Source organism: Peromyscus leucopus, chromosome 7 (genome assembly GCF_004664715.2).
Source record: "Peromyscus leucopus breed LL Stock chromosome 7, UCI_PerLeu_2.1, whole genome shotgun sequence".
Classification (NCBI taxonomy): Eukaryota; Metazoa; Chordata; class Mammalia; order Rodentia; family Cricetidae; genus Peromyscus; species Peromyscus leucopus.
In genome coordinates, this window is record NC_051069.1 from 52,644,332 (window position 1) to 52,662,057 (window position 17,726).

At 40.4% G+C, this 17,726-nt stretch overlaps 1 protein-coding gene across 1 annotated transcript in view; it reads left to right on the plus strand.

Moving 5' to 3' along the window:
• The window catches only part of Muc16 (mucin 16, cell surface associated), a 197,758-nt gene extending 188,916 nt beyond the window's left edge, over positions 1-8,842 (plus strand). The window contains 6 exon segments of the mRNA XM_037208222.1: positions 1,434-1,597; positions 1,900-1,967; positions 4,741-4,907; positions 5,619-5,660; positions 5,979-6,058; positions 8,680-8,842. Coding sequence (XP_037064117.1) covers positions 1,434-1,597; positions 1,900-1,967; positions 4,741-4,907; positions 5,619-5,660; positions 5,979-6,058; positions 8,680-8,778 — 620 coding nt within the window. The 3' untranslated portion in view covers positions 8,779-8,842.
• The last annotated feature ends 8,884 nt before the right edge of the window (positions 8,843-17,726 follow it).

Consider the following 17,726-nt stretch of genomic DNA (forward strand, 5'->3'; position numbering starts at 1 on the left):
ATCCAAAAGAAGCAAGAAGAGGAATATGAAGCAAATACACCTAGGGATTTATTTTATTTTGTAAACTTTGTGAGTGTGGTGTACATGGTGTGGATGGAGAAGTTGATACCAGGTGTCTTTCTGTATTTCACTCCACTTTATTATTTGAGACTCTACCTGGATATCACCATCCAAACATACTAGATGGTCAGTAAGACCTAACAATCCTGCAGTCCCCTTCTCCCCAGTGCTAGGGTTACAGGTACATGCTATACCTAGCTTTTCTTTCTTTTTCTCTTTATTAAGAAATTTTTTATTCATTTTACATACCAACCACAGATCCCCCTCTCTTCCCTCCTCCCACCCCCAGCCTCCCCCTTATCCTCCATTCCCTCCTGCGAAAAGGTAAGACTTCCCATGGGGAGTCAGCAAAGCCTATACCCAGCTTTTTAAATATAATATTTGTATTAATGTTTCAAAAACTTCATTCATACATACAATGCATTTTGGTCGTATGCGCCCCTGCTCCTCCCTCAACTCCTTACATATCCACCCTCATCTTCCACCCCCCCCAACTTAATATCCTCTTGTTTCTCATAACCCACCAAGTCTAGTTTGTGATGCCCATATATTCATGGATCCACTGTGAGTCACACACTGGATGTGGTGGACCTACTAGGGCCACACTCCTACAAAAAAAAAAAATAGACTCTTTATCCATCAGAAGCCTTTAACTGCTAGGCTCCTCAGCTAGGCATAAAGGTTTGTGAAGTCCTCTCTTCATGCTGGAATATTTACAGAGACAGAATATTGATCTTGTACAGACCCTGTGATGACAACCACAGATGCTGTCAGGTCATAAACATGGCTATACTATTATGTCTACAAAATGCTGATTGGCTCCAGTCCTTGCTGACCACTGGTGCTTCTTACAGTCTTTCTATATCCTATTCTATAATGGTCCCTAAACCTTATGGGGCAGTGTGTGTGATATAGATGTCCCATTTGTGGCCAAGCACTTCAGAGAAATTTATTCTCTCTACTTTGATCAGTTATGAATTTCTTTATTAATAATTGTCATTATCTGCTATGCAAAGAAACTTCTCTGGTGAGGTATGAAAGTAGCATTAATCTATAGGTAGAGAGATATGAATTCATAAAATAGTTTATACTATGTAAATTTAGCAGAATAATAGTAGTAGGTCATTTCTCCCAGTTTTTTATGTGGGTGCTAGGGATTCAAACTCAGGTCTTCATGCTGGTGCAGTGAGCACACACTGACTGAGTCATCTCCTTAGCATCCTACATGTAAACTAAGATGAGCTGCCTCTTTGGGTGCCCATAATGAGTAATTAATAGCTGATTGGTTGTTGACAAATAGTTAATATGGAAGTTTTACCTCTCTCTCTCTCTCTCTCTCTCTCTCTCTCTCTCTCTCTCTCTCTCTCTCTCAGACATGAAGCCACCCATTCTTCTGCCAACAGAAGTCCCAACAACCAGTTCCAGCTCTCAGCATTTCAACCTGAACTTCACCATCACCAACCTACCCTATTCCCAAGACATAGCCCAGCCAGGGACCAGCAAACACGAGCAAAACAAAAGAAGTATTGAATATGCGGTGAGAATCATGTTGCTTCTCCACTTCATTCCCAGGCAGAAACTGATTGTGAACACTGGGTCAGTGGGTAACTTTTTAAGAATAAGAGTTCTTGAAAGCACATTCTTATTCCCATTTATAAATTATGAAGAACACAAAGAGACTCAATAGCTAGGAAAGGGTGCTACAGCTACATCATGCCCTGGAACAAGACATCCTGTGCTTGGGTTTGAATTTGTCAGTGAAAACATAGATTGGGAAGTATACTTAGTGGCTAATGGAACCTGAGGTTCTGACATAGGGAACATGGCCCTGTCTTTCAGCTCAACCAGCTTTTCAGAAACAGCAGCATCAAGAGTTACTTTTCCGACTGTCAAGTTTTAGCCTTCAGGTAAGCGCCAATTCAGGGTCTATGGACCCTGAGGACATCTTGATCTCAAACTCATTATGTAACTGAATATGACCTTGAATTTCTGGTCCCACTACCTCAACCTCTGGTGTAGAGTGCTGGGATTACAGCCCTGCACCATGAAATCTAGGAAATTACTAATGTGTAGAGTCTCTACATTGTAACCGTGCAGCCATGGGGAACAGTCCTGGGACAGCACTCCCCTCTAGTGGCCTTGTCAAGGGTAGCAGCCACAATGTAAGTAAAATAATTACCTTGCATGGAGACTTGAGTTTGGATCCCTTGTACCCATATAAAAACCTGGCGTGGCCCCATGCACCTGTTACCCAGAGCTGGGCAGGGGGAGAGAAACTTAAAATGATTCTCTTTTCATAATTTCTTGGCTCCTATTTTAGAGAAGACAACTCAAGGGATATAAAATTGTTGCCTAAAAGCTAGCATTTCCATACAATAGGAAGTCCAACTATCTTAGAAACTTGGCTGAGTTTATGAAGCCTACTGGATATAATGGTGATTGGTAGGAGGGGTCATAAAATCCAGAGTATAGAACTACAGCAAATATACATCTGCATAAAAAATGGCAACATTCAAACAAGATTTATTTGAGTAATTTGGATTTCAACATAAAATACTTTATTTGTGGATGAGAGTAAGAATCATCAAACTACCACATGAGGCCAGGCATGGAGATATATCTGTAACCCCAGTACTCTTTTTCCTAGAGAACTGAGGTTCCGATTTGTGAATTTAGACTTATTGCTGGGATTAAAGGCGTGCACCACCGCCACCGCCCGGTGACAAAACAACTTTTAAAAGAACAAAAAAAGGAAACTTGGTTACTCTTTTATTAGACTTTGAGAGAAAAAAACAGCATAGGCAAGGTGTAAATTCTAGGACCTTCCAGGAAGAGGAGAGAGAAAAGGAAAAGAAAACTCTATGCTTTTTGAGTCAAGTTAAGCCTTGGGGGTCTTCAAACAGTATATGAAGTGTTTATGCCAGAAGGGGTGAAGGAAGTCTTCAGAGAAAGAGTAAGACTGCTTAGATTGCCAGGGAAAGCATGCTTAGGACACTGGCTGGCACATTAAAAATAGATAGAAGGGGGAAAGGCAATGATTTTTTAATTGTAACTCGGAAAAGCAGACAGTGGGGAGCTGTAAGCAAGTGCATCAAAGAATGTGAGTATGAATACATAACTTTTTAGGAGGTTAATTGTTCCTATCTCCTTAGCATTTCCTAACCTGGTTGGATTAACTCTTAAAGAAGGAGATAGTGTTATATAATGTTCTTAACTTTGAGGCAGAACAGACTATCATGGCTCTACCCATGGATAGAGGTAGAACTCAGAATACATTCTTTTGACCAGAAAGAAGTAACTTTGCCTTAAAAGATTTCAACAAAACTATAATATTGCCACTTTTTCATATGAATTTGAAATTTTAAGAAACACACATGTAATGCTTTTCTAGTGTTAACAAGGAATCAGGCTGTGAAATCCAAAGCTGATTATAAAGGAGAAGTCCATCTTCAATGGCCTGATACCTGCTAATGTCTGTCTAAGTATTGAAGACCAAGGCAGGAGGATCAGGGGTTCAAGAGCAACCAAGACTATACAGTGATACCCTATCTCAAATAAGCCATCATTGTCTCAATAAATCAAGTGCCTTCATGATCTGAGAATCTCTCTCAGTCGATAAGATGTCTGAGTAGATAAAAACACACTTGCTGCCAAGAATGATAAGTTTAAGCCCCAAAATGCTCATGATAGAAAGGAGAGAACTGACTCCTAAAAGTTGTCCTCTGACCTCCATTTCAGCAATGCAACACATGTGAACACACACACACACACACACACACACACACACACACACACACACAAATAAGCACAGTGAAGATGTTTTTCAAAAAGACAGCAGAATCTCACCTGAGGAGAGATCTAGGAGGCCATGGTACTGTAGACTGCATGTGATTATGATTCCTGGTTGACTGTCTCTGCCAACTATGTCCATTTAGCAAAATAATAGTAGCAGGTTCACTCTTGAGGGCTATGAGCTCCACAACTGGGTTCTTGGCCAGATTTACAGTGTCAGGCATATTTCCTCCCACAGAGCAAGCAGGTCTTAAATCCAGTTGGAGAGCAATTGGTTACCCCTATACCATTTGTGCCATTATTGAACCCATGGCAAAGTCATAATTGTAGTTCCCAGGATTCACAGCTGAGTAAGACTGCTCGTGATCACCCCCCAAGCCCAGAATCCTGAATAGCACCTCCCAGCACTGTGAAAGCTGGCTACTGGGGAGGAATCTTCCTGGTCAGTACCAGTGTGATTTCTCCATGTCTTAGGTAAAAAAAAAAGTGTGTGGCGCCTTCAGCAACAAGGTCTTAGCCTGGCTTTAGCTTATGTAAGCTATTTGTAGGCAACCACAGCAGTTGTGAGCTCATAAATGCAGTGGTCCAGTTTTATCTAGAAAACACTGTTTCACAGCCTTCCTCCACGACCTCTGGCTCATACAATCTTTCTGCCCCATTACACAATGATCACAGAGCCTTCGGAGGACGAGTATAATACAGAATACTCATTTAGGCCTCTGCCACATTTCTAGTATAAAGTATCAACAATTAACACCTGTATCAGAAAGTGCAAGTGTAGAATGTGGCATTGTTGGACAAAATTCTCCAAGAAAGAGAATAGCAACAGAGAATCTACAACAAATGTAGAATAGCAGACATTGTTGTTCATCCTCTGTGCACTTTCAGGTCTGTCTCCAACAGCAACCACACAGGAGTTGATTCCCTGTGTAACTTCTCACCATTGGCTCGGCGGGTGGACCGAGTTGCTATTTATGAGGAATTCCTTCGAATGACACAAAATGGCACCCAGTTGCTGAACTTCACCCTGGACAGGAAGAGTGTCCTTGTCGATGGTAAGGCTCCCTGATCAGTGAAGACAAGATGACATTCCCAGCCATGGGTTCTTAGATAGATTTCTTCTTTTTTCAGGGTAAAATTTGTGATGTCTAATTGATTTTAAAATCTGAATGAAAATGCTAAATGAAGCAAGGGTAGGAAGTGACAATCATTTGTAAATACTATTTTAATTGAACAAAATTAAATACTTAAATTTAAGCAGTGGATTATAACTATATTCTGTATTTCTGTAAAGTTTTATTTAAATGAATAGCCAGGCATGATGATGACTGTCTTTAGTCTAAGTTCTATCAAGGCAAAGGCAGGTAGATCTTTACGAGTTCAAGGCCAGCCTCGAATAAATAGTGAGTTCCAAAAGGGCTATATAATGAGATCCTGTCTCAAAGGAACAAATTTTTTAAAAAAAAAAATGAATAAAGCATGCCTGATGGTATATCTCAGTGGTACAGAACTCTCCTCCCATGTCTAAGACCTTGGATTTTATACCTACCCTCAAATAATAGGAAAAACTGGCCAGATGTCGTAGCATATACCTTTAATCCTAGCAGTCGGGAGGCAGAGGCAGGTAGATCTGAGTTTGAGGCCAGCCTAGTCTACAGAGTGAGTTCCAGGACAGCCAGGGCTACACAGAGAAACCCTGTATTGAAAAACTCAAAATAAGTAAATAAGACATTCTCATATGCAATCTATGTTTCATTTATTTCCAGGATATTCTTCAAACAGGGAGGATGATGTGATAAAGAATTCTGGTAAGTTTCAGAGTAGTCCATGCCTAGGGTATCATAGCAGCACCTTCTCTGTAACCTTGTTATCAAGTGCTGCATGCAAAGGGTCATAAATAAAAGAGGGTCAAACCATGACAAGGACTGATGAGGTAGAGTGGACAGACATTAGGGTTTTCTTCCTATTGGAAGCCCATATAGAAAGAAATGGGGTGTGGAGTCACATGAAATTGAGCCACTAAGCTCTCTCCACAAGATTCATACCCATCCTCAGGCCACACAGGGCTGAGGAAGGATTGCCAGGAGGTGGTGATGAGGGATTTATTCTAGTATTTATCTCCCCAGGTCTTCCCTTCTGGGCCATCATTCTCATCTGCTTGGCGGTACTACTGGTACTCATCACATGCCTGATGTGCTGTTTCCTGGTGAGCGAGGGAAGTGGGGGGGAGGGTCCTGTATTCTCAATACTGAATTGTTAAGAACTTTTAAGCAGGCAAGCCCAAACAGCACTTCCTTGGTCTAGGATGGTCCTAGGATATGACATTTGTGTCACATAAATGAGAATGTTCTCCAAAAATGATGCTGCCTAGTGTCGTTGTAGCCATCTAAGCTTATTTAAAGAATGTCTATAATGTTTTTATAATGACATTGCATTTGTAATATAAGGCCCTAATGTTATGCAGTGCATGAATGTCTATTGTAGATACACAAGTCCTTCACTGGTGATAGGATTTGTGAATATTTTCCTCTAGATTGTATGTGGCTGACCTTTTAAATCTACTTTTTTAAATTTTACTGCAATCAATATTTTATTTGTTTATTTATTTATGTATTTATTTATTTATTTGCTTTTAGCCTAGGCTGGCTTCAAATTTACTAGGTAGCCAAGGAGGATCATGAGTTCAAGACCTCCCTCCCTTAGTTTCTGCCTCCCAAGCAATGGGATGACGAGTGTGTTCCACCATACTCAGTGTCTATTTTATTTTTATTTGACAAATAATGTGTATTTGTATAAGCTGTGAGGTATACATTAAAAATGACTAAACCAAGTAAATATCATCTTATCATTTTGTATGGTATGAATCATATCCTTGGCATTTATGAAATATGTATGTATGTATATGTATTATAGTAACTGTAGTCAGTGTGTTCTACAATGGAATTTAAAATTCTAACATTAGTCATTAGTGAAATTCACACAGTAATATAGCACAATGATTAAAATAATAACTAGAAAGTTGATACTAGTAAGTGCTGGCAAAGATATAAAGTAACAGGAACTCTTATTGAGAACTAGTGGAATGTAGGTTGGTCATTTCTTTGAGAGTTACATATACTTGCCAAAGGACATAACCATTCTAATCCTATTAATTTTTGCATGAAAAATGAACATACCTATCTATAAGACCTGTGCAAGTTCAAGCCAGACAAAATTCCAGCACTGAAAAGGGGAGGTAGATACAGAGTCCCACTCCTAACCAAGAAACTTTGTAATTGACACTTGCTGGCAAAGGGAAAAATCATTTTTCCCCCAATGGAGTGTCACTAGATATGTCAACCACACTCCAGAGCAGGCACTATGGCCAGGAGTAGTTGACCAACACAAAATGACTTCATTGGGATTTTTTGTGGGAGTGGGGCTTTTTATGGCATTTTTTTTGTCTTCACTGAGTTTTCATTTTGATTTTTTCTTTTTTTAGGAGAGAGAGTGTAAGAGCATGAAGTTGAGTTAGGTTAGGAAGGTGAAGAATATCTGGGAGGAGTTGAGGGATGAAAAATAATCAAAATATATCATATAAAAAAGTTCTTTTAAAGACTATAAAAAAAGAACATCTATCCAAAGATTTGTAAAAAAAAAAATGTGAATAACTACCTTTTTAGTCATAGCCAAATTTAAAACAAGAAATGAGAGAAAGAAAGGAAGGAAAGAAGAAAGAAAGAGAGAGAGAAAGAAAGAAAGAAAGAAAGAAAGAAAGAAAGAAAGAAAGAGAGAGAGAGAGAGGGAGGGAGGGAGGAAGGAAGGAAGGAAAGGAAAATAGACAGACAAAAGTGAACTCAACTTGAAAACAAAACAAAAAGTTTCCATCAAGAAGTATATCTCGACAATTGAATGCTATTCAGTAATAAAAAAAATAATGAATGGTTGATCTGTAGAGACAGAAATTAGCCCTGAGATTTCTTGGAATATATTATGTTTGCAAATGTCAGAGAAGAAATAATTATGATGAAGCATAACATAGAGATGATAAATGGGTGTTTTTCATCCCCTTACTACATGATACTTTAAAGGGTTACAATAAAAACTTATAAATAAATTATTTCTTTTTGAAACAGAATTTCACTATATAGCCCAGGTTAGTATTAAATTAACAACTTCCTAATTGATGTGAGTAGACATACTACTGTGCTTCACTAAATCATTCACTTTAAATATGTTGACTTTATTGCATGTCAATTATTTGTCCTTTAAGCTAGAAAAATGACAGTGAGGAGGAAGCACGGAAATTGGGATGAGAATGAGACAAGAATATTAGGGGAAAAAATATAAATAAGTAGATAAGTGCTTGATAGTTAGAAATATATATAGAGAGATAATATGATGGAGAGATGGCTGACAGAACCTAATTGACAGAAGGTAATGCAGATGGTTGATAGTAGCTATATAGATAACAGACAAAACATGATAGATAGATGATAGAATCATAAATGATTGCAAGATGATAGATGATTCAGAGGCAACTGATGACACAAGCAGAGACTAGATTACTGATGTATGACAGAGAAGTTTATACATGATTGATAGCTAAATGTTTAATGAATATTAATAAATTAATTCAGAAATAGAAATAATAGATATATGGGTGAAGTAATAGTTGAGACTAAGAGAGAGAGAAAGCATTTTAAGGGAGAAACCCAAACAGAAAAAGGAAGAATAGAGATATAAGAAAGATCAGGTCTCTAGCTTTGGCCATGTTTTCATTCCTGCTATCTCCCCTACCTGGATGGATGACTAATTCATTCCTATGGCTTCTCCTGACCCTCACAGGTGACTGTCTGCAGAAGAAAAAAGGAGGGAGACTACCAGGTTCAACGTCACCGCCTAGGTTACTACCTGCCTCACCTAGACCTGAGGAAGTTCCCATGACTCCACCTACCTTTTCCCTAGCAGAATCCAAAGAATAAATAAACCACATTGGCCAGACTCAGCACCTGTGACTTTCTTTTCTTTTATTTTATTTTATAATTTAATTTAATTTTACATATCAGCCACGAATTCCCTTGTCCTCTCCCCCCACCATCGCGCCTTCCCACCAGCCTACCCCCCATTCCCATCTCCTCCAGGGCAAAGACTCCCCTGGGGATTCAGTTCAACCTGGTAGATTCAGTTCAGGCAGGTCCAGTCCCCTCCTCCCAGGCTGAGCAAAGTGTCCCTGCATAAGCCCCAGGTTCCAAACAGCCAGCTCATGCACTGAGAACAGGTCCTGGTCCCAGTGCCTAGATGCCTCCCAAACAGATCAAGCTAATCAACTGTCTCACCTATTCAGAGGGCCTGATCCAGTTGGGGGCTCCTCAGCTATTGGTTCATAGTTCATGTGTTTCCATTCATTTGACTATTTGTCCCTGTGCTTTTTCCAATCTTGGTCTCAACAATTCTTGCTCATACAAACCCTCCTCTTTCTCGCCAATTGGACTCCTAGAACTCCACCTGGGGTCTGGCCATGGATCTCTGCATCAGGTTCCCTCAGTCATTGGATGATATTTCTAGCATGACAATTAGGGTGTTTGGTCATCCTATCACCACAGTAGGTCAGTTCTTGGGCTTTCTCTCACCCATATTCCAGTAGTCTATTGTGGAGGTACCTTTGTAGATTTCTGTGGACCTCTCTAGCACTTTGCTTCTTCCTATTCTCATGTGGTGTGGTGGTAATCTAATTATACTGAAATGTGATTTTGATTGTATGTTAATAAATAAAGTTGCCCGGGGGTCAGAGCTATTAGAGCCATAGCAAGAGTGTGGCGGTGGTGGCACACGCCTTTAATCCCAGAAAGCCAGCCTTTAATCCCAGGGAGTGGTGGTAGAAAGCAAAAAGATATATAAGGCGTGAGGACCAGAAACTAGAAGCATTTTGGCTGGTTAAGCTTTCAGGCTTTGGAGCAACACAGTTCAGCTGAGAGCTATTGGGATGAGGATACAGAAGCTTCCAGTCTGAGGAAACAGGACCAGCTGAGGAACTGGTGAGGTGAGATAGCTGTGGCTTGTTCTGTCTCTTTAAATAGACGAACAGACAGGAAATAGAGCTCTCATTCGGGAGGCTGGGACACCGCAGGCGGAAGGGTGAGATTTTGGCTCTGAGCTCTGACCTCTCGGCTTTCTCTTTTGCATTGTTTCTGTGTTTCTTATTTAATAAGACGGTTAGTTACATCAATAATGTGGTCTTCATTTATCATGGTCTCTTATTTCTTGTTCTTCCTCTCTGTTCAATCATACCACAAGGGCAGTTGCTCAGCTATGTTCATATCGGCATTTTTTGTAATAGCCAGAACCTGGAAACAACCTAGATGCCCTTCAACTGAAAAATGGATAAAGAAAACGTGGTACATATACACAATGGAATACTACTCAGCAGAGAAAAACAATGACATCATGAGGCTTGCAGGCAAATGGATGGATCTAGAAAAAAATCATCCTGAATGAGATAACCCAGACTCAGAAAGACAAACATGGTATGTACTCACTCATAGGAGGATACTAGATGTAAAACAAATATGACTAGACTGCTACTCACAACTCCAGGGAGGCTACCTAGAAAACAGGACCCTAAGAAAGACACAGGGATTGCCCAATGACAGAGAAATTGATGAGATCTACATGAACAACATGGACGTGGGTGGGGGTAATGAAGGGCAAGGGTCAAGGGAAAGAGAGCTTAGGAGAGCAGGAGATCCCAGCTGGATCAAGAACAGAGAGGGAGACTTTCTTGACTTTGTCACTGAGGAGGTCCTTGGGAACTAAGTGAGAAATATTCCTCTTTTGTTAAGACTTCATGAAAATTGTTAGTTTTGGTCTGTGGCCTCATAGTATGTCTTTCTTCAGGCACAGCAGAATTTGTGAAACTACTTGTATTAATCACTTTTCTTGCTGCTAAAACAAAATATCTGACAACAGCAATGTAAAAAAGGGTTTAGTTTAGCTTACAGTTCCAGGGGGACACAGCCCATTATAGTGGGGAAAGCATGGTGGCCGGCGCAGGCACCAACTGGTCATATTACACAAGCAGTTAAGAAACAGAAAACAGGAAGTGGGGCCAGGCTATCACATCTCAAAGTCCAGCACCCTATGGACCTCTTCTTCAAGCAAGGCTCCATTTCATAGCTTTCCCACAACCCTCCAAGTGTCAACAGCTAAAGAGACCGAGTGATTAAACATGTGAGACTATAAGGAACAATCTACATTCAAATCACATCGGTATAGAAATTGTCATGGTGTAGAATGAATACACCCCTTCTCCTTGTCATTCACTGCATGTCAGCCATTGCACTAATATGTGTTTCTCCAATTTCTCTACCCCATGAAGTCCTAGCCATCTCAAGGTTCTCTTCAACTTGGATTCTCTGTGCTCATCTTCTGCAGAACTTCCACCCAAATTCTCTTGGGTCATTACCCTCTCCCTTTATGGATCATCCAAGATAACAAAGTAGGTGAAGGAATGAGTGAGCAGGTCAGAAACGACTCTAGAATTTAGACTCAGAACTTGGGGCCCTAAGGCATATGGAAGTCTGATTCCCTGAATGATGTAATGATTTTTCTGAAAGTAATGTTTTAAATGTAAAAATCAATAAAACATGGAGGAAGACAATAGGAAAAGTCAAGCCATTTACATTTTCTTCCATCTTCTTGTGGTCTGAACACAAGTAAACAGTGTAGACTAGCCTTACAGCTGTCTTGCTTTGAATTTCCTGGAGTACACTGCATGATCTCTACATACTTTTTAAAAACTACATTGTGTGTGTGTGTGTGTGTGTGTGTGTGTGTGTGTGTGTGTGTGTGAGTGTGTGTGTAATTTGTGCATATATCTGGGTTTTTTTTGTTTTGGTTTGGTTTTTTGTTTTTCGAGACAGGGTTTCTCTGTGTAGCTTTGTGCCTTTCCTGGAACTCACTTTGTAGACCAGGCTGGCCTCGAACTCACAGAGATCCAGCTGCCTCTGCCTCCCTAGTGCTGGGATTAAAGGCGTGTGCCACCACCGCCCGCATATATCTGTTTATCTGTGTACATTATGCCACTTATATGCAGGTGCCTACTGAGGCCAGAAAAGTGTGTTGGATTCCCCAGAAGTGAGTTACAATGCATTGTGTTCCACCAGATATGGATGCTAGAGATTGAGTTTGGGTCATTAGGAAGAGTAGTATGCATTCTTAACCTGACCTCCACACATTTTGAAAATCATAAGCAATGATAACCAATGGCTATAAATCAAAATGATGGCATTGTAAACTTCCTTTGATGTGAGTCTTGTACCCTCAGTCTACTTAAGCAGTCTTTCTTTGAGAATACACTCAAGAATATGATAGTTAAAATTCTTATTGATAAATGCTATAATATACTTATTACAGTTATGTATCAACAACTTCCCAAACAAGCGTAATTTAATCTTATTGAAGCATGGTTATAGGTGTAATTTTTTATTTAACAATGTTAAGTACAACAGATGACAAACTCAGTATGTTATCTTTATCATATAACTGCTGTGGTCTAAGTGTATCCTCCAAAATCTGTATGTTAGAAATGCAATCCTCAAGTGTTTTGTAGTTAGTTTCTCTAACTTAAGCATTACCTTTAGGTTGAGGGAGCTTCCTAATCCATGAAGTGCTGGAAAGATGGCTCAGCAGTTAAGATCAAAATACTGCTTTTGTTCTCTTTCCAGTCTATTTAAGGCAGCTCACAACCACCTGTAATTCCAGTCACTCTCTTCTGACCTTTAAAAGCACCTGCTTGCACATACATATGCACACATACAAACACACACACACACACACACACACATACACACTGATGACTGAGATAGAAATTTACAAGATTCATGGGGCCTATCTCCAAGGATAAAACACAGTAAACAATTGCTGGCCACAGGAGAATACCCAGTGTAGCTGCCTTCAGATTCTGAAAGGAGCTTCAAGGCTACAGCTGTCTTAAATAATCCCCCATCCTAGAGTAGGCATTTCTGTGATGCAGCTGCCTTTACCTGTAAGCAACTCCCATGGTTCACCAAGTAGACTTAGATGGTTTTGTTTCTTTGGTCTCTCAGGGATGAGTGTTTGTTCAGGTTTTGCCAGAAAAACTCACAGAGCACCAAGGCAACAATTTTAAAAGTTGAGGATAGTAAGTGTTCTGGTCATGTGGGCTCTCCCTGTCTCACGAATGGAATCAAGCTGATATTGACAAAGGTCTTGTGGGCATGGGTTCTTCTGCCTCCTTTGATTCCAAAAAGGGGCTTAGTATTTTTCCTCTTTTGTTCCTGCACCTTCTGCCAGAGAAGGATGAAGGAAGAAGCTACACTTCAGATATCACCACTTGGATCTTAGAATTCTCAACCTTCAAAATCATGAGAGAATAAATTATCAACTGAGTGGTCTGTGGCTTTGTGTTATAGCAACATCCCATGGACATGGACAAAGACACCATCCTTGAGGGTTTTATTTACATGTAATAGCTGAAGGGATAGAGACTCAAAGACATAAGCTATCTAGAGCAGGAAGGAAAAGAATTGCTTAATGTAGCTGGAGAGTTTCTCTCCAGCTCCCACCAATCCCTGCCAGTCTGACAGCCCACTTATAAAATAAACACACAAGCGCTTATATTATTTAAACTGCTTGGCCATTAGCTTAGGCCTGTCATTGTCTAGCTCTTACTTTTATATTCAGCCCATTACTATTAATCTATACTTTGCCATGTGGTTCATGGTTACTGGTACCTTACATCTTCCTTGTCCTGGCGTCGGCTGCAGTCTCTCTCCCTGCCTTCTTCTTTCCTCAATTCTCTCTGTTAGCCCTGCCTATACTTCCTGTCTGGCTACTGGCCAATCAGTGTTTTATTTATTAACCAATCAGAGCTACACATTTGCCATACAGAACATCCCACAGTAACTTAAACTCAAGTTATTGATCTAGACAAACTATATAGAGAGAAATAGAGACAGCCTAGAATAGCAGCACACACCTATAATCCCACCATGCAGGACACTGAGGCAGAAAGCATATGTGCTCTAGGGCAGCCTGGGCTATACAGTAAGACCCTCCAGAGAAGGAAAGAGGAAAGGAGAGGGAAAGAAAAAGGAGAGAGAAATGAATCTTGGTATACAGACCAATTCTAAGCTAATCCTCCGTAAGTCTTAACTGAGAGAATATACACCAAAAAGAAAAAGTGATGAAAAAACAGAAAACCACTGGAATGAAAAAAAAATCAGTACTGAGAAATGTATTAATCTAAATTAATATTAATTAATTAATATTAATCTAAATTAACATTCAAATACATGCTAACTACAATTCCATATGAATACCAAATTGTAAATACAATACACAGAAGAGGAAGTTTTAAAATGTTTCATTTCTAGGACAGATATAAACAGTATGTTCTGTTACTTTTTTTAAAGGCATCAACAAGCCAGGCTGTTGCCAATACTGCAGGTTGCCCTCCACAAACTGATGGCAAGGGCACAGTAGTGTCCTGCCTGCAAGATAACTACTGCAATGTTGGCACAAAGCTTATGGAAGTTACCAACCAATGTCTGAGTTGACTAAAGGTCCACTCCACAAGATAGAACCTGTGCCTGACACTGCTTGGGTGACCAAGAACCTGAGACTAGATAGTTCAGGGACTTAGGGTTAAACCAAATACTATTTACGGTGGTTTGAATAGGAATGGCCCCATAGGCTCATGTATTTGAATGTTTGGTCATTTGGGAGCGGTGTTCTTTGAGACGCATTAGGGGGTGTGACCTTTTGGGAGTAGGTGTGGTTCTCTCTCTTCCTGCTGCCTACAGATTACAAATGTTGAATTCTCAACTACAGTGTCTACTTGCATATCACCATGCTCCCTGCCATAAAGATAATGGACTAAATCTGAAACTGTAAGCAAGTCCCAGTTAAAGACTTTCTTCTATAAGAGTTGCCACAGTCATAGGGTCTCTTCACAGCAATAGGACACTGACTAGGACACTATTGTTCTGTATAAAAAATAGCATTAAATTCAGCTATACTCATAGGCTAGTGCCTTGCTCAGCTTTCATCAGAGAAACATCCTCCCACAGCAGCTGGGAACAAATACAGTGACCCATAGCCAGACATTATGCAGAGAGCAAGGATACCTCCAACACTCAAACCTAAAAAAGATATCTCCATCAAATCCCTCCCCTCAGGGCTCAGGGAGCTCCACAGAAGAAGATGTGGAAAGAGTGTAAGAGGCTGGGAAGATAGGGGACACCAAGAAAAGAAGGCCCTTCCAATCAAACATAGACAACATACATGCAAACTCACAAAGATTGAAGCAGCATGCACAGGACCTGAACAGGTCTGTACCAGATGAGGTCCTAGAGCTGAAAGGAGAAATGGATACATATCCCCATCCTCAACTCAAAAGCAATCTCTAGGTGATAATCTCTTGCAAATGAATATTTAGTTTTCTCCATGGGAGTCTCACTGGAAAAACAAACTACTTTTAAGGGTAGGTTGTATGCCCAGCAGTAGATAGCCAACAGAAAATGAACTCAACAGCATCTTTGTGGGGTAGGTGTGTATGTGGGGTCCAGAGTTGCAAGCACAGACTGCAGGGAGTGCCACAGAATTATGTAGTGCCTTGTCCTTACAGTTTGTGAAGTTTATTCTTGTTTGTCAACTTGATTACATATGGAATTAACTAAAACCCAAATGGTGGGGCACATCTGTGAGGGAAGTCATTTGAAGTGGGAAAACCCACTTCTATACTGTATCTTTGAGGTGGGAAGATAAACCTTTAATCCAGATCTTTTGAACTGGTAAAATCAACCTTTAATGTGTGCCACACCTTCTTCTGGCAGCCTATGGAAAGGATTTGGTAGAAGGAAGCTTGCTCTCTCTTTGCTTGATCTCGCTTTCACTATCAGTCCATTCCTTCACTGGCATTAGGGTTTATTTCTTCAGGATTCTGGCATATACTAAAGACCAGCTGAGACATCTAGCCTTGTAGACTAAACAAGTACTGAATTCGGACTTTCCATTGGTAGACAGCCATTGTTGTGCTAACTGGACCACAGCCTGTAATCCATCCTAAGGAATCCCCTTTCTCTACCTTCCATATGTATGTATGTATGTATGTATGCATGTATGTATGTATGCATATAGATATGGACTATATATAGATATAATAAAGAGATAACAGGCTAAGGTTGCGTAGTCAGAATGTATTGGATTTATGCAATGTTTCAGTATATATCTAAGTAACATCTTAAGTTTTATGTCTGTTTTCTAGTTAATTTTCATTACATTTATTTGCATGTGGTGCCAGGCACCCATGTGGTGGTCAGAGAATTGCTTGGGGGAATTGGTTAACTCTTTCAGCTATGTGAATCCAGGAATCAGCTCATGATTTCAAGCTTGGCAGCAAGAGCTTTTGCCTGCTAACCCAGCATGCCCACCCCTGTAGCATGAATCATTAGCAGGTCTTAGTAAAAAAACATGGAGGCAGATACTGGGGTGTAATCTGAAAGATCAGAGAAGCAGAACAAGCCACAGTCAACCTTACCTTGACAACTCTTTATCCGATCCTGTTTCCACAAATCCTCAGACTGAAAGCTTCTGAGTCCTCACCTGAATGGATCTCAGCTGAACTGCTGCTAAAAACCTAAAAGCTTAAAGGCCTCTAGTTCCTGGTCCTCATGCCTTATGTACTTTTTGCTTCCTGCCATCACTTCATGGGATTAAAGGTATGTGTCTTTCCCAAGCAAGACATGAGATCTCAAGTGCTGAGATTAAAGGTGTGTGCCACCATGCCTGGCTCTGTTTCCAGTGTGGCTTTGAACTCAGATATCAGGATGGATCTCTGCCTCCAGAATGCTAGGATTAAAGGCGTGTGCTACCACTGCCTGACCTCTATGTTTAATATAGTGGCTGTTCTGTTCTCTGACCCCCAGATAAGTTTATTAGGGTGTACAATATATCAACCACAAAGCCTATGTCAGCAGGTCTGGCTAATTGCACAACATAGGCAACTCCTGTTGACTTTAAGCAAAATAAGTTTGACATAAAAAGAAATATGCAAGGTGGGGCACAGCCTAGTGGGTAAATGCTTGCTGGTGTCTGCTGGACAGACACAGAGTTTGAATTCCATAATCTGGACACAGTAGCATGTATATGAAATCCCAGCACTCCTGTGAGGCAATAGGACAGGGACAAAGGAATCCATGGAAGTTCATGGGCTTGAGATACTATCTCAGATAAGGTGAGAGGTGAAGATCAACACCAGAGTTTGTCCTCTAACATGTTCTGTGGCACACATTTAAAACACACACACACACACACACACACACACACACACACAGTGGGGTGGTTGACTTCATGGTACAGCTATACAGAGTCTTTAGAAAGACAGATATATGAAAATAGGTAAGAGAATGATTATGACTTTGGGCAGGACTGAGCATGGACAGATGGAGATTAGAGAGCACAAAACTGAAGTTATGTAAAAAACCATGTCCAGAGCTCTAATGTGCAATGTAGAACTCCCGTCAGTAATACCATGCTATATAATGGAAACTGAGTAAGCCAGATTTCAGGTTTTGTACTACCCATAAGATTGTAACTATGTGAAATAGCGTGAGGTATTCATCAGCATTGTCAACTGGACTGGTTCTAGAGTTACCTAGAAGACATAGTTCTGGGTATGTCTGTGAGGGTATTTTCAGACTTTAATTCAGGAAAGAAGATCCACCCTAAACATGAGTGGAACCAAACTCATAGGAACTCATGAACTTTAGACTGACAACTGTGGAGCCTGCATGTGACCATACTGGACCCTCTGCATACAGGAGACAGTTGTATAGCTGTATCTGTTTGATGGG